At 50.4% G+C, this 25,642-nt stretch overlaps 2 protein-coding genes across 2 annotated transcripts; one reads left to right on the plus strand and one right to left on the minus strand.

Moving 5' to 3' along the window:
• Window positions 1-519: 519 nt before the first annotated feature.
• trim24 (tripartite motif containing 24) lies at window positions 520-13,375 on the minus strand. Its single transcript, XM_028954211.1, has 18 exons — window positions 11,237-13,375; window positions 8,008-8,126; window positions 7,776-7,923; window positions 7,567-7,699; window positions 7,375-7,491; window positions 5,581-5,695; window positions 5,345-5,491; window positions 5,092-5,206; window positions 4,639-5,012; window positions 4,026-4,163; window positions 3,689-3,791; window positions 3,194-3,254; window positions 2,939-3,077; window positions 2,625-2,863; window positions 2,427-2,553; window positions 2,256-2,330; window positions 2,028-2,183; window positions 520-1,317 (listed from the first exon to the last, which is right to left on the minus strand). The coding sequence occupies exons 1-18, from the start codon at window positions 11,499-11,501 to the stop codon at window positions 976-978; spliced, it is 2,913 nt and encodes a 970-aa protein (XP_028810044.1). The 5' UTR covers window positions 11,502-13,375; the 3' UTR covers window positions 520-975.
• Window positions 12,432-25,619, plus strand: kdm5a (lysine demethylase 5A). The gene is made up of 27 exons (XM_028954210.1): window positions 12,432-13,436; window positions 13,832-13,909; window positions 14,965-15,087; window positions 15,186-15,356; window positions 15,431-15,637; window positions 15,733-15,811; window positions 15,899-15,990; window positions 16,092-16,250; window positions 16,321-16,440; window positions 16,519-16,677; window positions 17,271-17,452; window positions 18,039-18,201; window positions 18,279-18,398; window positions 18,488-18,682; window positions 18,768-18,949; window positions 19,188-19,312; window positions 19,582-19,732; window positions 19,826-19,940; window positions 20,266-20,621; window positions 20,698-20,836; window positions 21,393-21,572; window positions 21,646-22,362; window positions 23,339-23,467; window positions 23,553-23,697; window positions 23,801-24,021; window positions 24,112-24,540; window positions 24,914-25,619. The coding sequence occupies exons 1-27, from the start codon at window positions 13,290-13,292 to the stop codon at window positions 25,157-25,159; spliced, it is 5,130 nt and encodes a 1,709-aa protein (XP_028810043.1). The 5' UTR covers window positions 12,432-13,289; the 3' UTR covers window positions 25,160-25,619.
• The last annotated feature ends 23 nt before the right edge of the window (window positions 25,620-25,642 follow it).

Genomic DNA, 25,642 nt, shown 5'->3' on the forward strand with positions numbered 1-25,642 from the left:
GACGGCCGTGCAAAGAAAAGGGGCTGCGTGTTGCCAGATCTCGATGTAGTAAAGCCAATGGCAACATAACATAAAGGCGACATCCTAAACGTACTCAAATTTCCGAGTGATTCTGAACGATATCGCAATTCCGGAAAACATCGTAGCCTGTGATCTCAGAAATGTTTTGTCGAAATAAACAAGCGCAGAAACGGCTTCGATTAATCCGACATGGCAACGTGGCGGAGTGTTATGGCGGGCAGCACACGCGTCTTCGCCCCCAGCGGCCGCAGGGATGTACTACACGCTGCACTTTGGCGATGAGGCGTCAATTAACAATCCTCGTTAATTAAGTAAAAAACGTTTATCGCAGGCATTATGTTTTATCCATTCTTGGTAAGCCTGAGTCTTTTACACAAGAAATCATTATGTCTTAGATTACAGCGACATTTAATGGTGAAACATTTGTCCTCATAAAAGGCACTAATTGCTTACAGCATGTATAATTGCGTTAAAAGAGAAATTCTCCACGAAACAAAGTACAAAAAGAAATCATAAACCACTTTATTGGTGGGTTTTACAGGCAGGCAGGAGCCTCAGCCTCAGATGGAGCAGCTCCTACAGCAGGAACCAGGCAGCTTGTTGGGTTCGATCACGACTGGTGAGTAGGTGGAGCGCCAAAACGGTCATGTTCAAGGTGAAAAGTCAGTCTCAGAGGGAACAGGAATTGCACATAGATCTCCAATCTCAGGAACCTTACAAAAAGAATCTACTGCACACTGGGTATTTACAGAATTCCTCAATTTACGCCGGTTTTTAATAACCCAGCCGAGTGAAAATGCAGAACTGCACCTCACTCTTTCACACCTACAGAAAATAACTTATGATACATATTATTTGCTAGAAAACACATGCTACATAGACCTTTTTTAATAATAAAATGTCCTCCGTGCCGCCACTCGTGTGCTGTGGTTCCATTTAAATGCATATTGTGGATTATTGTCCCTCCTGCTGTTCCTGTGTCTCCTGGGCGTCCTGCAGGATTCTGGGACTGCTGTCCATGGTGGCGTCCACGTCGCGAGTGTCTTCTGAAGCTGCAGTCACCTCCTCCCCTGGAATGCTGGGTGGTGACGTGACTCCAGAGCCTTGTGGCATGATGGCATCAGGTGGTGTTGTGGCAGTGGCGGCGGGGTCGTCGTCATCATCATCAGGGGAGGATGAGGCTGGGCGCTCCTCCTCCTTCACACTGGGAAAGGTCCGGTCTGGATACAGGAGCTTCAGCTGTTCCTCGAAGAAGTTCTCCAAGCTGACTCCTACGCCCGCCATCTCTGTGTCCTCCTGCCAAACCGACAACTTTACGTTACAACTGGTCTCAAGTGAGCAGCTACACACTTTCACGCCACAAAAGGCATTCAAAGATCCTTCTCTTGGCCATTTCTTTTTCAGAACATGAGCAACAGATGTGACTCTTTATTCGTTTCATGAATCTATCATGATTGCAAGTTCTGCTGGGTCATTATCCAATCGCGAGTAGTGAGCGTGATAAAAATCCAGGACACTTCAACACCACCGGTGACAGCAGAGACTCTCGCATCAGCCACCGTCAGATGTTCTGCAGCACAGCAGCTAAACCCTCTAGAAAGTGAAATACTTCACTTCAAATGACTTCACTTCATGTGATGTTCTTGAAATAAAAGAGTTACGATCTCAACGTGTCTACTGGACAAATTCCCGGATTATCTGTCCCAGGATCAGAAGACTTTGCTACATCTCCTACTTAATGGCTGCAAGAAAAACAATATCAACGTATGGGTTGAAATGAACACCAGAAAATGGCTGGGTAAGACGTCTGTGGCATCAGGTGATCTAAAATTTAAAGCCGCCTTCACTGCGGTCACCGCAAGGTTTCACTTCATTCTCAGTATACAGAATATGCCTGGTTTTATAAATGCCCGGTAAGACCAGATCTCCGGACAGTCGCTACCGGAACTACTTTTTAACAACGTCATTATGAAATAATTCCTTCACGCGCTGGTGTGGCCAGGTACCTTGTGGAACTTGGCGCAGTTGCTGAAGATGAGCCTGACGTCCTCCACGAACTCCCCCGGGCTGGTGTAGGACGGGCTCTGCTTGTGCTCCAGCTTGCTCTTGATGACGGAGAGGTCCATCGGACGCCTGATGATCTGGCTGTACTCCGGCATCCGCTGCGCGCGAGAAGGAGAGGCGGAGTTAGCGGCGGGTCGCGACCCAGCTGAGACGAGCCGCCGGCATCTTACCGAGGGGGAGACGGGCTCCTGGAAGTCGGTGCTGAGCTCGTTGCAGTAGACTCGCAGCAGCAGCCGCTCGCATTTCTGCGGACGACAGATGAGACGGCGGGTGTGACATGTTGGCTGTGGAAGGAGGAAATGGTTACCGCTCTTTTTTTTTTGTTCGAAATTAAGCCGTACTCGTTGATCCACCGTGGTGAAGCCCTCTGAGTCCGGTTCGTCCTTCACCGCCCCACGACTGGTGTCGCAGTCGTAGTTCATCTCGGGGGAGGTCAGGTCTCGGCAAAATGAACAGAACCACTCGCCGCTGCACGGGCACATGAACACGTGAGCTGTAGCGCATCCAGAGGAACAACATCTTTATTTGAGCCGCGGTACCTGGGGGACGAGTGCAGGCTGGGGACGTGGCAGCTCAGGTGGAAGACCTTGGGACATTTGTCACAGCAGAGCAGCTCGCCTCCGTTCTGACACACGGCACACCAGTCCTCGTTCGGGTCCTCCTCGGGGTCCGGCGTCTTCTCCGCCCGCTGCTCCTCTGAGGGCGGAGACTCCTGGAGCTGCGTCTGGGACTGGACCCCGGTGCTGTCTGGTAGACTGGCCCTCACGGTGGACTGGACCTAGGAGGCGGATGGAGGTCAGTGGTGTCTGCAGATCCCGCCAGTTTCCCTTTTTAATGAAAGTGGCGAACATACGAATCGAACTTCGTCATCGTCCTCCGGCTCGTCCTTAATTACGATGACTGGACCGGGAGACGACCTCCTCCTCCGCCTCTTAACAGAAGAAGTGGGAGGGGCGTCCTGCTGTGGCGCCGAACGTTTCCATGAAACAGTGCTGTTAAAAAAAAAATTAATTATTCATCTTGAAAACAATTTCCAATGACTACCGTAGGACAGATACAAGTTACCCTGGTGTGTGTGTGTGTGTGTGTGTGTGTGTGTGTCACGTACCTCCTTTTCAGCTCAGCGGAAGCCGCTGTAGCCGGAGTGGCCAAAATCTGCCTTCCTTGTGCTTGATAGAAAAAGAATTTTAGAATCATGAATACATTTACATTTTACATTTACAGCATTTATCAGACACCCTTATCCAGAGCGACAGTCCCCCTGCAGCAACTTAAGGTTAAATGTCTTGCTCAGGGACACAATGGTAGTAAGTGGGATTTGAACCTGGGTCTTCTGGTTCACAGGCGAGTGTCTTACCCACTAGGCTACTAGCACCTTAATGTGAATACATGAAAGTCACTCTGGATAAGAACGTCTGCCAAATGCCATAAATGTAAATGTAAGTGGAGTGATGGTCATTGCGATATGGTGCACTATTCAGGACAATTCTCAAAAGGTTCTCTCAAGTCACTGTAGATTCCTCTCCTGACTGCTGTGTGTGTGTCGCTGTCGTTCACTGTGAAATCAGCTAATAATTAAAACCATTACTTTAGAATAACCTACCGGGGGGCATGCTGTGGTTGAGGTTTGGCCGGGGCACCGACGTCAGCATGGGGCCACTAGGTTCACTCCTTTTATTCAGGAATAATGGATCCATGAGGTTTCTCTAAAGCAGATCACAAAGCACAAGAATAAGGAACTGACCACATCAATATGCTCTCTGATTGGCCGAAATGAACTTCTATAAACATCTTTCTGTGTTGTTACATTGTTACGTGGTCGCAAGGTCACGTGACCATATGCTGCTGAATGAGGCTGCTTAGGAACAGTTGGACGAACATGAACAGTACTGAACAGTAGAAATCGCCGTCCGCCTCACTCATCCACCTGACCCACCCACCTGATGCAGAGAGGACGGAGTGTTGAAGGGAGGACACCCGGACGGCGGGGGTCCGTTTGCCGGGTACCGGGACGTGCCTTGCATCGCATCCATAGGTTTGTGCGGAAAGTTTGAAGTGTTCACAACTCCCCTCAGCACCTGAGGGCAGAAATGAAATTTACAATGTAAAGGTCCCCTGACATGAAAATGTGACTTTGTGAGATGATTTAACATTAATACCAGGTTCCCGAGCCTGTCTATGGTCCTGCAGTGGCTAGAAATGGTGATATTGGTAAAGAGTGCTTTGGCCATTCGTGTTCACCGTTCCCCCCTCCTCGTCCCGCCTCCCTCCTCCTCATTTGCATTTAAAGCTACAGACGGTTAAACGGCGCGTCCTGGGAAATCTCTTTGTGGGACTGGATCAAAGTGTCTGTAATTCTGCACCAAGGCTGGATTTTAGAAAGAGACGTCAGGTACAGAATTAGGGGACCAACTAATAAAAGTGGACCATATAAAGTCCAAAAAAAAAAAAAAATGTTGTCAGGAAACCTTTAAATGATTTAAAACCAGAAGCACATTCATGTGACAAAAGTGAAAATATGACAGGATCCCAGCCTGTGACACAGACACTGACCTGAGGAGGGAGGCCAGTGTTCTGCATCATGGTAGGAGGACTGCGGGCGGGGTACCGCCGACCTTGCGGCCCCATGTTGGGGGCGCCCTGGGACGGTGAGCCCCCCTGCATGGGCCTGGGTGGGGGCGGAGCCGGCATCCGCGCGTTCTGGTACCAGGGCCAGTGGTTTGGAGGGGGCTGCCGAATGGGATGCATGGCCAGCTTGTCCACCTGCATCTGCAGCTGAGCCAGGGTGCTCTGCCTCTGCTGGGGCAGGCCCCCGGGAAAGCCGACGATCGGCCCTTCGGCTCTGGGGCCCGGCTGGCTGGGCGGGCTGGGAAACACCTGAATGTTGGTGGGCTGCCGAGCCGTAACTTTCTCCACAACCAGAGAGCCTGGAGGCAACCGAACAAACAGAAATTCACTTGGCTGCGAACGAATCGAGCCGGCGGCAGCGAGTTCAGTCCCCCTTACCGAGGTCAACATTCGAGGCCCAGAACGCAGAACGGCACTGGAACCGCACCAGACTCTGAGGAACGAAGGAGGGGTTGCACTTCGTCCGCATGAGATACTGAATCTGACACAGAATCTGGGGGACAAAGCCAAGTAGAGTCACCATGCCTTTCAACAGATCAGCTTCCACCATTTTCAATAACTTAATTACCAATGTTGAAGCATCACATACATGTTCAATGGGTTTTATACATTTTTTTTAATGAATACAGACCAGCCTCTTGCAGTAGAGCAGGGCGGTGCCACTACTACTGGCTGTGGCCCACTTGGTGAAGTTGATGACGTGGTCCAGGTGTTTAGAAATGGCGCTCACGTCCTCCTGCTGCTTCCTCAGGCCCGTCTCATGGTCCTTCGTGAGCGCCTGCGGAGGGCGAGTGACCGGCCAAAATCCATCACTGATCCCGGCCAGTCGGTTCAAGCGCAGAAAGAAAAAAACGCGAGGAGACCAACCTCCAGCTGATTGACCAGGATCTTGCCCTTCCTGTTGATCTCCATCACCAAGTTACAGACGGACTTCTTCACCTCGGCAGCGACCGCCTTTCGGTTCTCGTCCACCTGCTGAAGCCTGGGGGAAAAATATGCATATACAGCAAAATATTAAAAATATTGATTCATCTATATTGCAGAAATTCCTTATTTTCATGAAACAATGCCTCGGTACGATAGTCTCTCGTACTTTCTGTGTGTTTAGTCAGTCACTCAGGCCACATTATGAAAAAGATTTCGCTTTTAATTCTAGTTGGAGGAGCATGGGACACACTGGTGATTGTTTTTGTCATTGTCACAGCACACGGTGATATGGTGTAATGTGTCCTCTGTATTTAACCATCACCCTTGGTGAGCAGTGTGCGGGGACGTTACCGAGAGACAGACATTCTGCAGCCCAAACCTGAAAACTGTTCAGAGTTCTCAGTTTTCTTCTTCCTGGGAGTCTACGTTCCTCCAGAGGCCGACATGGACCACCTTGGACAGAAAATGTCCCGGTTCCCTTTTTAGTGTGCCTGGGGGTTTTAACTGAGCAAAACTAACCCACAAAATTCCTAAATAAAGACAGCATATTGACACTTTACAAGACATCCATCGCTCTTTTCTCCAGGTAGCTTCAGAACATTCCAATCTGGTCCAAGATTCAAGATCTTTATTAGTCGCATGCATAGTTATAGCAGTACAACATGCAGTTATAAAAACGTTATAAAAATAAATAAAACAGGGTAAAAGAGGAGTAAGGCTGGTAGGAAATGGACTAACTGTGACATCATACATCAGTTTTTGTGCAGATGTGTGTGTGCAAATCAAGACCTTCACACATTCAACAACAATGAACCACGTGGTGGTAGTAACCTAGTGGGTAACACACTCGCCTATGAACCAGAAGTCCCAGGTTCGAACCCCAATTTCTACCATCGTGTCCCTGAACATCTCCAGGGGGGAACTGTCCCTGATTGTAAGGTGCTCTGGATAAGGGCGTCTGGTAAATGCCGTAAATCTAAATGTACATGAAGCATTCTTCTCTTCCAAACTACAACACCTCCACCAGGCCAAGGAGGACGACTTCAGAAGCCAGGAACATCAAAGTGAGACGTTGAAACGCTCCCCAGCCATTAAAGGCGTTCAATTCTATTCTACTTCCTGGGACAACAGTCTTCCACAGGAGGTGCTGATCCATCAGTCTGGTATGGAGCAGCCACTCAACAGCACAGGAACCGACTGCAACGACCTTAACGGACCCCTGCCCTCCATCCAGGACCTGTTCCTCTCAAGAACAAGGTCACGAGGAGACCAGCCAACACAGGAAGTTTCTTTCCCCTCGCAGTCACCCTCCTAAACAGCAGCTGCACTTTTTGTAAGCTTGTGGTGTCGGTTCTGTATATAAGTATATGTTTTCTGTATATATATATATATTGTGTATCGCTGTTTTATACTGTTGTGCTTGAGTCACACCATCGGCCGGAATAAAATCTCTTACGTGTTCACTCACATACTTGTCCGATAAATGCAATCTCATTCCTCCATTTGTAGACTTTTGCTTGTAGGAGATAGTTGATTTGGGATGAGAGTTGGGAGCGATCGACAACCCAGTTCTTCGAACACCAACATAATTACTCTAACACTGACGTTTTAATTAGGAGTATTTGTGGGTTTTACACTTTTAAATAGTCCCAACCATTTCATGGGAAGGTGAAGTGCTGCATTCATAAACGCTCCTTCAGTCAGCGCATGTTGCAGCCTAGATACTCTATTTACCCGGTGTTGATGGTGTGAGACACTTCCTCAATGGCTCTCCTCTTCTCCTGGAGCTGGCGGGTCATGTTCTCCAGGTGCTCCCTGTGATTCCTGTAGGCATCTTCCAGAAACTGGTAGCTTCAAGGGAACAAGCGAGCAGTAATGAAATGGAATGCCACTCCTGCGTTGCAGGGCGCGACCATAAAAACTTACTTGTGATCCTTGTGCTTGAGCAGCTGACAGTCTCTGCAGGTGAGGCGGTCACAGGTCTCACAGAACAGCTTCAGGGGCTCCTGCTTGTGGATGTCGCAAAAAACAGGCTTTTGCGTCGAAGGCCCCACTGATCCTAGACAGAACGACAAAACGAAGAAAGTCACGGGCGAATGCGGAGTGCTGGGAGCACAGACGGGACATTTCCGCACCGGTGGACATTTCCTCCTTCTGCCGTATGCTGTGACCCCTGGTGAACTTGACCCGCTGGTGGGCCTCGACGCAGGTGACGCAGAGGAACTCCACGCACTCCACGCAGTAGCCGGTGGCCTCGGTGTTGTCCTCGCAGCTCATGCACAGCTAGAGCAAGCATCAGACGGCACGGTTACCACGGTTACTCATCATGACCCACGCCCATAGACTCCGCACGCCCCGCCCCGGCACCTGACTGGTCTTCTCCACCGTGCTGCTCGGCACCTCCATCGCATCCTTCACGAAGAAGTTCTCCAGCACGTCAGCGTCCACGCACTCCTGCTGGCACACCGGGCAGCTGATGATGTTGACTGGCGGAGGAAAAGAGACACGTGACGAAGCTGCTGGCGCCAGTTAAAGATATCTCCAATTAAACACATGAAAAAGATGGACCATGCAGGACAGGCGAGCCCTACAGAGGGTGGTTCCATCAGCCGAACGCATCATCTATACCAAGCTCCCTGACCTTCAATCTATCTACAGCAAGTGGTGCTGGACCAGGCCAGGAAGATAGTGAAGGACCTCAGCCACCCCAACAATGGACTGTTCTCTCTACTGCGATCAGTAGTCCAACACAGAGAGGATGAGGAGGAGCTTCTTCCCGCAGGCTGTCCGAGCTTCAACTACAACAGTACATAGAACTCTAGCACTTTCACCTTCAATCACTCTGGACTCTGCACAAAATATCTGCTCTTTTTTTATCTTTATTGACTTTCACTCATTTGCACACCTTCACCCTACCTGTTACACATATTTTATGTTAAAGACATAAAAGTGTAATATTTGGTTATGTTTGCAATATTTGCATATTGGTTTTCATACTTTCAATATTTGCAATACTGTGGTCTGAAGCAGTTGCTAAAAGCATTTCACTGCATATCATACCGTGTAATAAAATTAAATTTGAATTTGACATCTCATTTATGATGTCACAGTGTCTGTCAGATCATCCAGATTGAAGCTGCATCTGATAATCTGGCGCTGTGACATCATACATCAGTTATGGTGAAGATGTGTGTGTGCCAACCAAGACCTTCTGCACATACAACAACAATAAACCATGGTCCACTCCCAAACTGCAGCACCTTCGACAGGCCAAGGAGGACGCCCACAGAAGTGGTGACAGGGCCCTGTCAAGCAAGCCAGGAACATCCAAGTAAATAAAAGAAGGCTACTGCGTCAGCCCGGAGAGGCCTGCGAGACTTCACGAGCTACAGACGACCCCCACCCCCTGCTGCAGCAAACAAGAGACCTGGCAGAAGAACTGAGGAGGTCAGATACACACCCCTCGCCCTCCTGTGTGAAGTTCACACCTGCTTCAAACGCTCCACCATTATTCCGGTCCCCAAGAAACCCACCATCACTGGTCTGAATGACTACAGACCTGTCGCCTTGACGTCTGTGGTCATGAAATCCTTTGAACGCGTGGTTTCAGCCCATCTGAAAGACATTACGGGACACCAGCTGGACCCCCTGCAGTTTGATGTAGTGTATATGGGGCTGCATTACATCCTGCAACATCTCAACCATCCGGGAGCCTACGCCAGGATCCTGTTTGTGGACCATTGTGCCTGAACTCCTCACCTCCAAACTCTCCCAGCTCAGCGTGTCACCTGCTACCTGCCAGTGGATCACCAGCTTCCTGACAGACAGGAAGCAGCAAGTGAGGCTGGAACACGGTGCCTCTGGAACACGGTCCCTCAGTACTGGTGCCCTCAAGACTGTGGACTGCGGTCCCTCAGTACTGGAACACGCTCAAGACTGTGGAGATGACAGGGGACTTCAGGAGACGTCTCTCAACACTGCTCCCCCTCACCATATCAGACAACCCGGTGTCTATTGGGTCTACAGACTACATGGGCCTGTCAAAGCCCATTGAGACATACTGTATGTGATTTTGGGCTATATAAGAAATAAATGTTGTTGTTGTTATTGTGGAGACCTTCAAGTTCCTGGGCACCACCATTTCCCAGGACCTGAAGTTGGAGAGTGGTGGACTAGCGGTTAAGGAAGCGGCTCCGTAATCAGAAGGTTGCCGGTTCGAATCCCGATCCACCAAGATACTACTGAGGTCCCCTTGATGAAGGTCCCGTCCCCACACACTGCTCCCCGGGCGCCTGTCATGGCTGCCTACTGCTCACCAAGGGTGATGGTTAAAAGCAGAGGACACATTTTGTTGTGTGCACCATGTGCTGTGTATTACAATCACTTCACTTTAAAAGAATTAAAAAAAAAAAAAAAGAGGCCAACATCTCCTACTCCTCCATCCTCAAAAAGACCCAGCAGAGGATGTACTTCCTGAGGCAACTCACAAGAGCTGCTGATCCAGTTCTACACTGCAGTTATCACCGGCTGATATGGAGCAGCCACTAAACAGGACAGGATCAGACTGCGGCGCCCCCTGCCCTCCATCCAGGACCTGTACCTCTCCGGATCATCTCAGATCCCTCACAGACCTCTGGCAGACGTTCTAGAAGCCTGCAGACCAGGACCACCCGACACCTCGCCATCTCCCTCCTAAACAGCTGAAACTGTCACTCTGCGAAACACCTTCAGCACTGCGCTGCACTTCTCTGTATTTATACACACATATATCTCTAAATAGATTCGTACACATATTTATATTTACAATTTATGTTTAAATAGTATAAACATATTATACAATATGTACAAATAACACTTACATACATCTTTTAGCATTTATCTTACATCTATAGATATAAATCCATATTACAGATTGTATATTAGATTTGCTGGATATTGTTCATTGTACACATTGTTGTTGTTTTTTCCACACTGTACTTGATAGACGCCATCTACCGGAATCAAATTCCTTGCATGTGCTTGTATGGACTTGGCCAATAAACACGATTCTGATTCATCTTTTTGAATGCCTCAAAGTAAGATATTACTAGTCAAAATTGATTGTAGAACTTCGACATTCCGACAATTCCTGTGAAGGAATTTACAGTACTGGATTCTAATCTGTATTCGATTATCTCAATAAAGCAGCATTGGAATTGTGACTAGCCAAATATAATTGTATATACAGTACAGGCCAAAATTTGGACACACTTTCTCACTCTCATGTTTTCTTTATTTTCATGACTATTTACATTTACGGCATTTATCAGACGCCCTTATCCAGAGCGACTTACAATCAGTAGTTACGGGGACAGAACCCTTCAAGACTGTTGGAGAAGCATTTCAGGTGACGACCTCTTGAAGCTCATCGAGAGAATGCCAAGAGTGTGCAAAGCAGTAATCAGAGCAAAGAAACTAGAATATAAAACATGTTCTCACTTATAAACACGTTGAATGAGAAGGTGTGTCTAACTTTTGGCCTGTACTGTATATAAAAGCACCAGAATTCCGCTGCAGATATCCTAGTTCCAGACCCGTGGCTGCGCTGGATACGTACGCGGCTTCTGCGCGCTGTCCGCCTGCGGGTGGCCGGCCCTGGCGGATCCGGGGCAGGCCAGGCTCCTGGCGGGCGCCGGGAGACACTTCTTGCAGACGGAGTGCAGGCAGGGCAGCAGCTGCGGCTCCCGGCTGTGGAAGCTGAGCTTGCACACGGGGCAGACGTCCATCAGACCCTCGCTGCCGGGCGCCTTCGCGCTTTGCTCCTGCACCGGGACGCTCTCCGCCTCGTTCTCCACGATGATGACGATGTCGTCGGCGTCCATGGCTGTCGGCCGCGAGTTTTCCCCTTTTATTCACTTTATTTCATCCAATTCCGCCCGAAGTCGGGAATCGTCGTCAGCGAAGGCAGCCATAGCTGCAGCTGCTACAGCGATGACGAGGCCCTGCTTCGAGCCACGGAAACGAGAAATAAAAGCCGCCGAACGCGTCCGCCCTGGAGGGCCGAGCTGCGCGACACCCTGCCCACGTCCGCGGCGCGGCCGCCGTGTTTATTTACACTCCCGCAGCCCGTCCGCCACGACGGAGCCAGTCCACGCTGGTCGATCTCGCGAGACTCGCGTCGAGAGCCAAATCTCGCGAGAGCCTCGGCGGCTACATGGTGCGACGAGGACCAAAGCTCAATATTCAAACGCGTTTTGAAAATAACGAAAACCACTCAAATGAATCACATTGACTCTAAATTGTGACCAAGTTCACGGATGGCGGACGACGAGACGAAAATGCTTTTGTAATGTGGTTCGACATATATATAAAACAAACAATTCCTCACAAAAAACAGCAGAGTAATACAGGCGGATTAAAAGAACAAGGAGTGTTGCCAATGTGCAATAAATGTATATTTGGAAAATATTTTAGCATCTTATTGCAAATATAAACAATTTTACAAAAAATTATATCTGTTTCAGGGCATAAAAAGCCATCAAAGATTTGGTTTTGTGCTCCAACTTTAAAGACATTTACATGATGTTCCTTTAGAAATATATAAGTGTATGTTTCACTTATACATGTGACGGTGCTAATAACCACGGCCTTTTGCATCTGTTCAAACTTTGCTCATTCTTTTTAGCCTTTTGGTGTTTGTATTGCTGTGCTGTTCACATTATATTCAGTAAATACGTCGAACCATTTAAAAAAGGAGCAAAGTGTCTCCGGAAGTGAAAGCCGCGACCTTACGTGGAACGTATCACCTTTTAATATCAATGCGCCACGACGCAACAAGGACGGAAGAAAGTCGCCTTGCGGCGTGCCAACGTTGCAGAGACACATGTGGTTATTAATACGCGTAGTTATCAATTGTTTGCATCACGGCGGGCGTGTGTGCACTTTCTAGAATAAACCACGAATCCATGAACGTCCTTTTTGAGTAGAGCGTCGTGGCGGAGGGATACAGCGACGTCTCGGGGGGTCGGGGTGCGGCCAGCACGCAAAATGGAGAGGAGTCTGGACGGAGGAAAACATCGAGGACTTGCGACTTTGCCGACGACCCTTACCGGACTAACGATGCTCGAAATCGCCTAACGAACATCCAGGTCGCACACGCTACCGGGGAAAGTTCGTGGACGGAGGCCGTCCGGCGGTCGCTCCCTGTTGTTGTTGTTAGCCTCTTAGCATCGTCGGCTCCGGTGCCGTCGTGTTCGAATAAACGGGCGCACGCAGGTCGAGGGAAGCGCTCTGGACCCGCAGAGGGGGACGATGGGTGGCCCGGACGTGCGGGCCCGGTCCCTGTGCAGCGGAACCCCGCCCGGGAGCCTGGGAGCCGGAGCCGTCAGCGCGGCCGTGGCCTGTTAATGAATGGGGCGTCAGTCGGAGCCGAGCCGCCTGCTCTCCCGGAACAGATGAGGATTTAAGACGCGACCCGTGAAAATGGTGCCCGAATGAGGAAATGGGAAAAACTGGAACAGTTTTGCAGAAGCTGAAATTGTCATTTTTTAAGACCTCCATCATGAGCAGAGGGATGGCGTCCGTGGGCTGAAAGCTCGTTTCGGCGCTTCAGTGATTTATTGTCATTTATATATATTTTAATACTCCGGTGCAGCCGGTTTTGCGCCGTCATGTCGGTCTATTCCGAGTTCGTGCCCCCGCCGGAGTGTCCGGTGTTCGAGCCCAGCTGGGAGGATTTCTCCGACCCGCTGGGCTTCATCAACAAGATCCGACCCATCGCAGAGAAAACTGGGATATGCAAAATCCGGCCGCCCGAGGTAACGCCCCCATCCGCCTCGTTTGCATAATTCGAGGCGTGGCGATAACGTTGCCATAGTTTCTATACAAAATAACACGTTTACAGATTTAATTTGTGAATAGTTTTGAGTGCAGCGATTTAAGCCAGAAAATAATGAATTGTTGTGATGAATAATGAATATTTCATTTGTTGACTAATTACTCTACATAACGTTTACAGCATTTGGCAGACTCCCTTATCCAGAGCGACTTACATTTTACTATCAATGAAGTAATCAATGACTTAATGCAACTTTGTTTATCAAAGTGCATTACAAATATTATTTCCGAGCGTTTGCTTTAAATTGTTTCACTTGTGAATTTTTGTGTTTGTTAACACATCGCTCACACTTTTTCTTCCCTCTTTCTGTTCTAGGACTGGCAACCACCGTTTGCTTGTGATGTGAGGAACTTTCGCTTCACCCCACGTGTCCAAAGGCTCAATGAACTTGAGGTGATGAGATGATTATAGCAAACTTGCTCCTGTACTGTAGTAGTCTCTTTCATGTATCTGTACTTTACTAAAACATTTTCCTTTGGAGATACTTTTTTACTTTAACTATTTTAACAGTTTAAAGTTAAATATTTAACTTTTTCTCCTCTACATTATGCGAAAGCTGTCGTTCCTTTTTAGTAATGAGTTATGTAGAGATAGCTGTTGCATAAATCATTCTTATCTTGCAACCCCCGGGCATCTTAATAATGCATTCTTTTTCACGCTCATCCTGTGCAGCTGTCCAGAATCTTTCACTTAAAAAGTCCATTATCTGAAACAGAAAACTTTATTAATACCGAAGGAAATTGCTTTTCCTAGATGAGTGAAGTTAAGTGAAGTGACTGTCATTGTGAAACACTGCAGCACCGCACACGGTGTCACGGTGAAACGTGTCTTCTGTATTTAACCATCACCGTTGGTAAGAACCATTGGTGTGTGGGGACAGTACCTTCATCAAGGGGACCTCAGTGGCACCTTGGCGGTTCGGGATCTGAATTACAGGGCTCTGATTATGGGGCCGCTTCCTTAACCGCTAGGCCACCACTGCCCCTTATGTAATACAAGCCATATTTACAGTGAATTATAATTAAAGATTTGTAACTATTTCATGTAATTATTTTTAGTCTAGTTGAGATATTTCTGCTCTTCGTGGAGACTATTAAAATCTGAAGTTCATAATTTGAATTATATTATAATATAATATGAGTTTAGTGCAGCGGGTAAACACCACACCTACAAACACAACAAGCCTTACCCCCTGATGTCAGCTATTCTGCTAACAAACACCAGTTCATATTACATTAAATCTGACTTGGACAGGTTTGTAACTAAATGGAACTTATTTGTACTTTTGCTCAAGTGGTAAGGCAGTGTAAATGGTGTAAATTCTTACCTTGTGTATCTCGGTTTTAAGTGGAGTACAGGCCTTGTGTATTTCAGGGTCCCCCACTGCCACCTGTTCATATGCATTCTTGTCTGCAGTGTTTTATTGTTGCACTCCTTCTGTTCTTCAGGCTCTCACTCGGGTCAAGCTCAACTTCTTGGACCAGATTGCCAAGTTTTGGGAGCTGCAGGGATCCAAGCTCCGGTTCCCTCATGTGGAACGGAAGGTTCTGGACCTCTATCTGCTCAGCAAGGTCTGTGAAAATGAATGTAGGGTTTGATGTAGGTGTATTTTGGTCTCTCGTTTGGTGTGTTCCTCCACACTAGACACACGTTTGTTTTTGTCGTGCAGATCGTGTCATCAGAAGGTGGCTTTGAGACCGTGTGTAAGGAGAAGCGGTGGTCCAAAGTGGCCAGCCGGATGGGCTTCCCTGCCGGAAAGGGCATCGGATCGCTTCTTCGCTCCCACTTTGAGAGGATTCTATATCCTTACGAGCTTTTCCAGTCTGGAGCCTCACTCACTGTAAGCATAACTGCAGCGCGTCTTCACATCTGGGCTCTTCACCTGTGACCGTCTGATTTTGTTATCCTGCCCAGGGCATCCACAGGCTCTATGAGGAGGATCAGGACCTTGATGGAACAGACGAGGGTATGGACCAAGCAGGTGAGGATGAGGATGTAGATGAGGATGACGAAGAGAAGGACAAAGACAAGGACTGCAAAGACAGGGAGAACCTGTGTGATCAGACGCAGAACAAGGACAATCGTCTCCCCGAGAGACGCTCCCGTCGGCTCAAATCTGAGGTCTGTTCTAGATGAGGTATGTTTGCTTTGAGATGGTTGATCCCCAAGATTGAAGTAAATAATTCCGATTTCTTGTCCCCTTGCCTTTTCTCCAGCGAGAAAACAAAGAGCCTAAGAACCTTCAGATCTTCGGCGATAGCCCTAAAGTAGTTGGATTAGAGATTATTCCAGCTGGTGAGGTTTTATTTTTTCCTAACGTTTCAGTACATATGGAAAATACACGGTGTATGGAACAGATTTTTTTTTCTTTTTGTGCCGAAGACGAAGGGTTTATCAAGAAGCAGCGGCACCTCAAAGCACAGGCCTTTTCCATTAAGATGCGCCCGCGGAAAGAGACTCTGGAGGTGAATTTTGTAAGTAACTTCTGTTTTTATGTGTGTGTGTGTGTGTGTATGACTGAACAATTCTGGTCGTCGGTATGACCGTGATATTGGTGTGACGGCTGTTGTTCTAGATCGATTTGTACATGTGCCTGGCGTGTGGGCGGGGAGACGAAGAGGACCGCCTCCTCCTCTGTGACGGCTGTGACGACAGCTACCACACCTTCTGCCTGATCCCGCCCCTGCAGGACGTGCCCAAGGGGGACTGGCGCTGCCCTAAATGTGTTGCAGAGGTAAGGGCGGCGGGGTTCCTCCTCTCTTGCTAAATGAGTAGCTGTGGAGTAAATCCGCCTTCTTCCCCAGGAGTGCAGTAAACCCCGGGAGGCGTTCGGGTTCGAGCAGGCCGTGCGCGAGTACACCCTCCAGAGCTTCGGAGAGATGGCCGACCACTTCAAATCGGACTATTTCAACATGCCTGTGCATGTGAGTGTGCCGAGTGAATGGCCGCGGTGTGGGTAAGAACTGGGGGTGGCGGCGTTCTGACCTTTCCAATGTGTGAAGATGGTCCCGACGGAGCTGGTGGAGAAGGAGTTCTGGAGGCTGGTCAGCAGCATCGAGGAGGACGTCATTGTAGAGTATGGTGCTGACATCAGCTCCAAGGACGTGGGCAGTGGCTTCCCGGTCAGGGACGGCAAGAGGAGGCTGCTGGGAGACGAGGAGGTAAACCATATTAAAACATTATACAGAATAATCAGGTTACGGTCAAGACATTTATTCACCAGATTTGGATACCATGCGCTACCAGTTTGGTCTTGTATAATCCACGTTATATGAAGATCTGCATCTCTACTGCCGTGATTGCAGCCTTTCACACTCTCGTATTCCACCTTACGTTGGACAACGGGGACAGTTTCCAACAGTCCTGAAGGTTTCTACTGAACACTTTCTGATCATTCACTCACGTTAATGAGCGTCTCATCCAGCGGCAGACGATGATGACGATAGTGAACACAAAAACAGATTCATCAAACAGACGTGACTTTCTCCTCATACAACAAACACCAAATATGTTTCTTCTATTGGATTCTTCAAAACGCCTCCGTCTTATTCTCCAGAACCGCCACAGAGTCGGGGCGTCCAGACTCTTAACTGGTAGTGTACTTGATTGATGTGTTGTGATGGGTGTGTTTTAACTGCTTATTTTGTATCCTATATATTCATACAGGAGGTTGTGTTTTAATTTTACATTCAGCCACATAAACTGTAAAATGAATTTAATAGCAGGAGTGAAAAAGCTGTTGTAAAATGCACAGGACTACGCCAACTCGGGCTGGAACCTCAACAACATGCCGGTGCTGGAGCAGTCAGTCCTCGCCCACATCAACGTGGACATCTCGGGCATGAAGGTGCCGTGGCTGTACGTGGGCATGTGCTTCTCCTCGTTCTGCTGGCACATCGAGGACCACTGGAGCTACTCCATCAACTTCCTGCACTGGTGAGTGGGCACAGGCCGCAGCCTCCCGCTGTGCCGGGTCCGCGAACAGAAGCAGGAGTTTTCTAACCAATCTTTCCAACCGTAATGGATGCATCTCCATGCAGAACATGGTGGATTACGTCGTGATGATGCTGCTTGGCCGGCCCGATCTGAGCTGGCGCTCGAAACGAACGCCCTGTGAACAGCGTACGGGTTTTTGCCGTGCTTAGTATCTGCGCTGTACTGCCAAGAAAATGTTGCGTGCGGCGTTTATTGGGCACCTACTAAATGGTGGTGCTGGACGCCCGTGTGGACGCTTCGATTCGACCCAGTGAGCCGGAAAAAGGTTCGGACGTCTGTGTGAACGAGGCCTCAACTCTCATCTCGCTGACGTAGTTGATATTTAATGTAGAGAAATTGATTGCATGCATCTTGATGCGTCGATAACCGCGATCGAGACACACGTCTAGTCAGCAGGACGTCTTTTTGTGTCCATGCAAATGTTAATAGCGTGCCGTCAGAGTCCCACTGGTGCCAAGCCAACGTTTAGTGGCACGCTGGACGGTCCAGACTGCAGCCGTTGTGTTTTCCTGCCCTCTGCTGCCAGGGGGGAGCCGAAGACGTGGTACGGAGTTCCGGCCCACGCTGCCGAGCAGCTGGAGACGGTGATGAGGAAACTCGCCCCGGAGCTGTTCGAATCCCAGCCGGACCTGCTGCACCAGCTGGTCACCATCATGAACCCCAACATACTGATGGAGCATGGCGTCCCGGTGTGTCTCGCTCGCCCGTCTCTTCTTGTCTTTATTGACGTCACGGTGAACGGCCGCCTTTTTTACCACGTTGGCAGGTTTACCGGACCAATCAGTGCGCAGGGGAGTTTGTGGTGACCTTTCCAAGAGCCTATCACAGCGGCTTCAACCAGGGCTACAACTTCGCCGAAGCCGTCAACTTCTGCACCGCAGACTGGGTGCGTGTTGGTCGCGCCGCGTTTCTGGGCGTCGCCAGATTCCGTGCGCGTGTTTACACTTTTTCTGACCTCCTCTCGGCCCCGTCCAGCTCCCGCTCGGGCGCCAGTGCGTCGCTCACTACCGGCGCCAGCGCCGCCACTGCGTCTTCTCCCACGACGAGCTGCTCTGCAAGATGGCCGCCGACCCAGAGAGCCTGGACGTGGAGCTGGCGGCGGCCGTCTTCAAGGAGCTGGAGGAGGCCACGCAGGAGGAGCGCAGGCTGCGGCAGGCTGTGCAGGAGATGGTGAGGGTCATGTGACGTGGCACCGCTAGTAGAGACAGAAAGCAGCGCGTGTACAGGTTTCTTTCCGCTTGTCTCGTGCGCGCAGGGAGTGCTGTCCTCCGAGCAGGAAGTGTTCGAACTGGTCCCCGACGACGAGCGCCAGTGTCACAAGTGCAAGACCACCTGCTTCCTGTCGGCGCTGACCTGCTCCTGCAGCCCAGAGAGGCTGGTGTGTCTCCATCACGCTGCCGAGCTCTGCGACTGTCCCCTCAGCAACAAGTGCCTTCGGTAAGGACGGACAGGTCCTAGTTCAGCTGGTGGCTTCAGAGCTACACCTATCGCCATTTCTAGCCGCAGTCAGGCCGGGGGAACTCGTATTAACGTCACACTTTCATGACAGAGGACCTTTTAATATGCAGCGAATAATTCTTCGCAAAATATGCTGTTAATTAGTTGAATTTTCGTTCATGGCATTTTCCAGAGCGCTTCCGAGAGCCTCCTAATTACCTGTCTACTCCTGTTCCAGGTTCAGGTACGAGCCGGACGAATTTCCCGCCATGTTGTATGGGGTCAAGTCTCGTGCTCAGTCCTATGACACCTGGGCCAAAAGGGTCACGGAAGCTCTCGCCGCTGATCACAAGAACAAAAAAGGTGGGATGTGGAGTCAGATGATCTGAATTACCGTGAGAGTAATATGGAGCCGGAGCAGACCTGGTTTATTCTCCTCTGTCTACGCGAGGCTTTGCTGCCGGTGAAATCCAGACCATCCTTTTCTAATGGGTTTGGTGTTCAGGTAGCTGTGTGCTTGCAGGGGGACTGGAGGCAGAATTAAACCGGCGGAGTGGTGCATGCTGGTAAATGTAAATATCTCGACACCCCCCCCCCCCCCCCCCCCCCCCCCCCCCCCCCCGTTCCCTCAGACCTGATTGAGTTGAAGGTGCTGCTGGAGGACGCGGAGGACAGGAAGTACCCGGAGAACGACCTCTTCCGTCGGCTGCGGGAGCTGGTGAAGGAGGCGGAGACTTGTTCCTCGGTGGCCCAGCTGCTGCTCAACCACAAGCAGAGACACAGGTCTGTCTTCCACTGCACCGCCACACCAGAAATGCCCCGGCGTTTTTGCTAAAGACACGTCTAAGACGTTGAATTTGCTGGTCCTGGGAGCAGGCAGAGGCCCGAGTCCGGCCGGTCGCGGACCAAGCTGACCGTGGAGGAGCTGAAGGCGTTTGTGGAGCAGCTTTTTCGGCTGCCCTGCATCGTCAGCCAGGCTCGGCAGGTGCAGGTGAGCGTCTGGACAGAAAATACATGCTGTACACATGCTGCCACAAATCCTAAAATGTACACAACAACACACAACATTGGAATTAGATATAATAATTGTCTTAGCGTTTGTACTTTAGCTCTTTATCATACCGTGATATTAACCGTATACGTCAGAGTTGTAATCCTGACAAGTCAGGAAATGTGGCAGAATCCATTTTCACATCACTCTCATAATAATTAAAACCAATCACCTGACGACGGTGGCCGAGAATATCAAATCCCATCATGTACCTGACCGCGCTCAGGTCCACGTATATGAATTCCGCATGTATGATTGTGATCAGGAGCTGCTGGAGAGCGTGGAAGAGTTCCACGAACGGTCGCAGGAGGCGCTGTCTGACGAGACGCCGGACTCCTCCAAACTCCAGGCCCTGCTGGATCTGGGGACGGGCCTCGACGTGGAGTTGCCGGAGCTGCCCCGGCTCAAGCAGGAGCTCCAGCAGGCGCGCTGGTTGGACGAGGTGCGTCTGACGTTAGGCGAGCCTCAGCACGTCACGCTGGAGCTCATGAAGAGGCTGATCGACTCCGGGGTGGGACTGGCTCCACACCACGCTCTGGAGAAGGCCATGACGGAGCTGCAGGAGATCCTCACTGTGTCGGAGCGCTGGGAAGACAAGGCCCGAGCCTGTCTGCAGGCCAGGTATCACATGTCCTCCAACCCTCAACAGGACTTGGCAAATTTCTCATTTGCTCACTCTTCCATTTTTGATTCCTAGACCACGGCACAGTATGGTCACTCTGGAGAGCATCGTCATGGAGGCCAAGAACATCCCTGCATACCTGCCCAACGTTCTGGCTCTGAGGGACGCTCTACAGAAGGCCAAAGAGTGGACCGTGAAAGTGGAGGCCATACAGGTAAAGGCTTTCGTTCTGCGAGCCGACTCCGCATGATTAGAAGTACGTGTACGTATCGGTGGGTCCGTGCGGCGGCGCCGGTTCTGCTCAACCTCCCAGCCACGGTGGGGCTGGGCGATATGGGGGGGGACAATGGGCGGAGCTCTGTAGCACTTTCAGTTTTTTTTTTTTTTTTTTTCTTATCCAGAGCGCCTTACAATCAGTAGTTACAGGGACAGTCTTCCAGGGGACACTCAGGGTTAAGTGTCCTGCTCAGGGACACGATGGTAGTAAGTGGGCTTTGAACCTGGGTCTTCTGGCTCATAGTCGAGTGTGTTACCCACTAGGCTACTAGCAATTCAAGCCGCACACACAGAACATGGTGACACAACAAAATGTGTCCTCTGCATTTAAAAAGAGTGAGATGTAATCAAAAAAGTATGTATCTCACCTTTGTTTGGTTTTAGGAAAGTTTGGTTCCAAATATTCACCACACATCTGGTTCCATAGATGACCGGCTTGTTTTGTAGTAGAACGTGGGTGGGTTAAAGGCGTATGATGGGTCCTTCACCCGCAGAGCGGCAGCAACTACGCCTACCTGGACCAGCTGGAGAGCCTGCTGGCCAGGGGCCGCTCCCTCCCCGTGCGTCTGGACCCGCTGCCCCAGGTGGAGTCGCAGGTGGCCTCCGCGCGGGCCTGGAGGGAGAGGACGGCGCGCACCTTCCTCAAGAAAAACTCCACCTACACCCTGCTGCAGGTGAGGCGGGGCCGGCGATGTAGATGTACGCGAGCGTCCGGTGTGGCATTCATCATCTCTCTGCGCTTGTTAGGTCCTGAGTCCGCGCTCGGACATCGGCGTGTACGGGAACAGCAAGAGCAAGCGGAAGAGGGCCAAGGAGCTTCTGGAGAAGGAGCGAGGGCTGGACCTGGAGAGCCTGAGCGACCTGGACGAGGGCGTGGAGGACGGGCGCGACCCCGCCGCCGTGGTGGCCTCCTTCAAGGCCAGAGAGCAGAAGGAGGTGGAGGCCATGCGCTCGCTGCGCGCCGCCAACTTGGCCAAGATGGCCATGGCGGACCGCATCGAGGAGGTGAAGTTCTGTCTGTGCCGCAAGACGGCCAGCGGCTTCATGCTGCAGTGCGAGCTGTGCAAGGACTGGTTCCACGGGGCCTGCGTGCCGCTGCCCAAAACCAGCTCGCAGAAGAAACCGGGCGCCAGCTGGCAGAGCAACGCCCGCGAGTCCAAGTTCCTGTGCCCGCTGTGCCAGCGCTCCCGCCGCCCGCGGCTGGAGACCATCCTTTCGCTTCTGGTGTCCCTCCAGAAGCTCCCGGTCCTTCTGCCCGAGGGCGAGGCTCTGCAGTGCCTGACCGAGCGGGCCATGGGGTGGCAGGACCGGGCGCGGCAGGCGCTGGCCACCGACGAGCTGTCGTCCGCCCTGGCAAAGCTGTCGGTGCTCAGCCAGCGCATGGTGGAGCAGGCGGCCCGCGAGAAGACGGAGAAGATCATCAACGCCGAGCTGCAGAAGGCCGCAGCCAACCCCGACCTGCAGGTGAGGCCGTGGAACAGATCACAGCTCCAGCGGGTTCCGTTCCATTACGATTATCTCATTTCTCTACTTAACTTCACGTCATGAGACGCCTGAATCGGCCGTATTTCTGGAGTTCGTGGTGTCAGCTCCAAAGTGCAGCACCAGGACGCCGTTCAGATGGCGTCCATTCAGCTTCTACACTCGTATCAGGCCGCCATTGTTCTCCAGCGTCGTCTCTCCATTAGAAATGTGCAGCGTAGAGACGATTTCTTGTACCTGCTGCAGCACAAACACACACGTGTTAACCACCATTGTTGTATGCAGGACGTATTCGGGGGTTAAAGGTCAGATTGCCCCAAAATTTATACACTGTGTGTGTGCATATATACAGCAGAGGCCAAAAGTTTGGAGACACCTTCTCATTCAACGTGTTGTCTTTATCTTCATGACCATTTACGTTGGTAGATTCTCACTGAAGGCATCAAAACTATGAATGAACACATGTGGAGTTCTGGACTTAACAAAAAGTGGAGACCTGACCTCCACAGTCACCGGACCTGAACCCAATCCAGATGGTTTGGGGTGAGCTGGACCAACAAGTGCTAAACACCTCTGGGAACTCCTTCAAGACTGTTGGAGAAGCATTTCAGGTGACGACCTCTTGAAGCTCATCGAGAGAATGCCAAGAGTGTGTAAAGCAGGAACCAGAGCAAAGAAACTAGAATATGAAACATGTTTTCACTTATTTCAGTACATAACTCCACATGTGTTCATTCATAGTTTTGATGCCTTCAGTGAGAATCTACCAACGTAAATGGTCATGAAAATAAAGAAAACACGTTGAATGAGAAGGTGTCCAGACTTTTGGCCTCTACTGACCGTACATGGAACTCACTGCCAGACTACAACAATTTTTACCAGGTGTTGCAGCAGGCAGCCCCGGCTCCGCCTACCTTTTTCTTGTTCACTTCCAAAATATATGTTCTCTTCTTCTTAGGGACACATCCAGACGTTCCATCATGGCGGATTCAGCAGGGCCACCTCACCGAGACCGTCTGTGGACTACGATGACGAGGAGACCGACTCGGATGAAGATATCCGTGAGACCTACGGCTACGACATCAAGGTTTATTTCTGAGTAAATGTCTAGAATTTTTTAACGAAGTTTACCAGACGTGTGAAATTAATAAAAATGTTTTCTGAATGGCCAGGACTCCGGGGAGGTGAAGCCCTACCTTTTCTGTGATGATGAGATCCCTGTGAAGTCTGAGGAGGTGGTCAGTCACATGTGGCCGGCCACGCCCTCATTCTGCGCCGAGCACGCCTACTCCTCCGCCTCCAAGTCCTGCACCCAGAGTACGTTGAACTCTTCATCAGATGGTCCAAGAAGGACGTATAGATTTTTGTGTTCACTCCTCTGCTCCTTGTCCCTTTTACCTCTGTCCTCCTCTTTCCCCAGGCACGGTCACCCCTCGCAAACAGCCGAGGAAAACGCCCCTGGTCCCCCGCAGCCTGGAGCCACCCGTGCTGGAACTGTCTCCTTCTGCAAAGGGCCAACTGGAGGAGCTGATGATGGTAGGGGACCTTCTGGAAGTCTCTCTGGATGAAACCCAGCACATCTGGAGGATCCTGCAGGCCACACACCCGCCTTCAGAGGAGCGCTTCCTGCAGGTCTTGGAGGTGGGGTCGCGTCAAAATACACATTTTAAAGAGAAGGAACACTTATTTATTTATGATTTATATTCATATTTTCGTTCCTACTCTCCGCAGCCAGAAGAGGAAAAACCGCTGAAACTGAAGCAGAAGGACTCTGAGAAGAAGCGCAAGCGGAAACTGGAGCGGGCGGAGCAGCAGCTGCTGCTGGCCGCCGGCGTGATGGAGGGCCGGCCCAGGCCGCGGGACCTGAAGAGGAGTGCTGACGGAGCGGGCAAGACCAAAAAGAAGAAGCTGAAGCTGAGCGTGGACAAGTCCCGGGAGCTGAAGCAGCTGGCCAAGCGCCTGGCCAAGGAGGAGAAGGAGAGGAAGAGGAAGGAGAAGGCCGCGGCCAAGGCCGAGTGCATCAAGGAGGGCCTCGACAAGAAGGAGAAGAAGAAGATCCTGGACATCCCCTCCAAGTACGACTGGTCCGGCGCCGAGGACTCCAATGACGAGAACGCTGTCTGCGCTGCCAAGAACTGCCAGCGGCCCTGCAAGGACAAGGTGAGTGTTTTCATCAAGCAAACATTAGGATGTGATGGAGTTTACAGGAATAGCGCTACCATCTACAAGCTAACAGTAATATAATGCTACGTTAACCTTGTTTAAATGTTGAAATGGGTTTGACTTAAATGTTGTTCTTGCCTGTTCTACTCTGTACTTGTACTGAGTACAAAAAAAAACATCCATTCATAGATAATTCTGACTAAAATAAGACTAAAATGAGTCTGGACGTGATTAAGACTAGTAAAAACTAAAATGACAGCTGGACGCAAAGACTAAAATTAAGAGCAGCCTCCAGAAAGAAGTATTGATTGTGGGTCCAGACTCCAGATGGTCTTTGTCCTGCGTGTTGATGTGTTTCGTGGCTCCGCAGGTGGACTGGGTGCAGTGTGACGGCGGCTGTGACGAGTGGTTCCACCAGGTGTGTGTGGGCGTGTCGTGTGAGATGGCCGAGAACGAGGACTACATCTGCTGCGCCTGCTCGCGGAAGGCCGCCGGCCTGAGCGCCGCCGCCCCCGCGATCAAGCTGGTAATGGAGGGTGTGGTGCTGGCCCCGCCCACGTGCAGCGGGTCCAACCTCCTTGTGATGCCCCAGGCGGACCCCGAGGAGAGCAGCTAGCAGCACCTGCTGGTGGCATGTGATGGACAGACGGGTGGACTAATGAAATACCCAGATTACTCGGGGCGGGCAGAGCGGACTGCAGTTCGACCAATGAAACGTCTTCTCTCAGTTACCAGCACCGCAGCTTCTCTGCAGCTGTATTACACTTCCTGTCAATAAACACATGGGGATGTATGGGCTTTTTTTTTTTTCCGTCTTGTGTTTCCCATCAAGAGCACATACACACACACATACACACACATGCTTTCCTCCAAGCAGCCATGTATATGAAGAGAGGGAACTGCCAAACTGTCTGTCTGGCCCCAGTGTGTAGGGCTAGTAGAATGGTTGTACGTAGCCGGCTTATTTATAATGTAAATAAGTTTTAAACTATTCATGATAGGCTGTGGCCAGATTTTTCAGTTCTTTTTATTTTTTTTGTTTTGGACTTTATTAAAATATTCCTAGGCAAATGAAACACCGCTGTTGTGTCTGTATTTG

Source organism: Denticeps clupeoides, chromosome 15, assembly GCF_900700375.1.
Source record: "Denticeps clupeoides chromosome 15, fDenClu1.1, whole genome shotgun sequence".
Lineage (NCBI taxonomy): Eukaryota > Metazoa > Chordata > Actinopteri > Clupeiformes > Denticipitidae > Denticeps > Denticeps clupeoides.

Bases quoted from the DNA above. Each gene is read 5' to 3' on its own strand.
- kdm5a (XM_028954210.1), top strand. From the start codon at position 13,290: ATGTCGGTCTATTCCGAGTTCGTGCCCCCGCCGGAGTGTCCGGTGTTC. The intron at 15,812-15,898 runs GTGAGGTTTTAT...TTTGTGCCGAAG, and splicing joins ATTAGAGATTATTCCAGCTG to ACGAAGGGTTTATCAAGAAG. The intron at 19,313-19,581 runs GTGGGATGTGGA...CCGTTCCCTCAG, and splicing joins TGATCACAAGAACAAAAAAG to ACCTGATTGAGTTGAAGGTG.
- trim24 (XM_028954211.1), bottom strand. From the start codon at position 11,501: ATGGACGCCGACGACATCGTCATCATCGTGGAGAACGAGGCGGAGAGC. The intron at 5,207-5,344 runs GTCTGTATTCAT...TTTGTCCCCCAG, and splicing joins TGCTCTACTGCAAGAGGCTG to ATTCTGTGTCAGATTCAGTA. The intron at 3,792-4,025 runs GTGGGTGGGTCA...GATCTGCTTTAG, and splicing joins CTCCGTCCTCTCTGCATCAG to AGAAACCTCATGGATCCATT.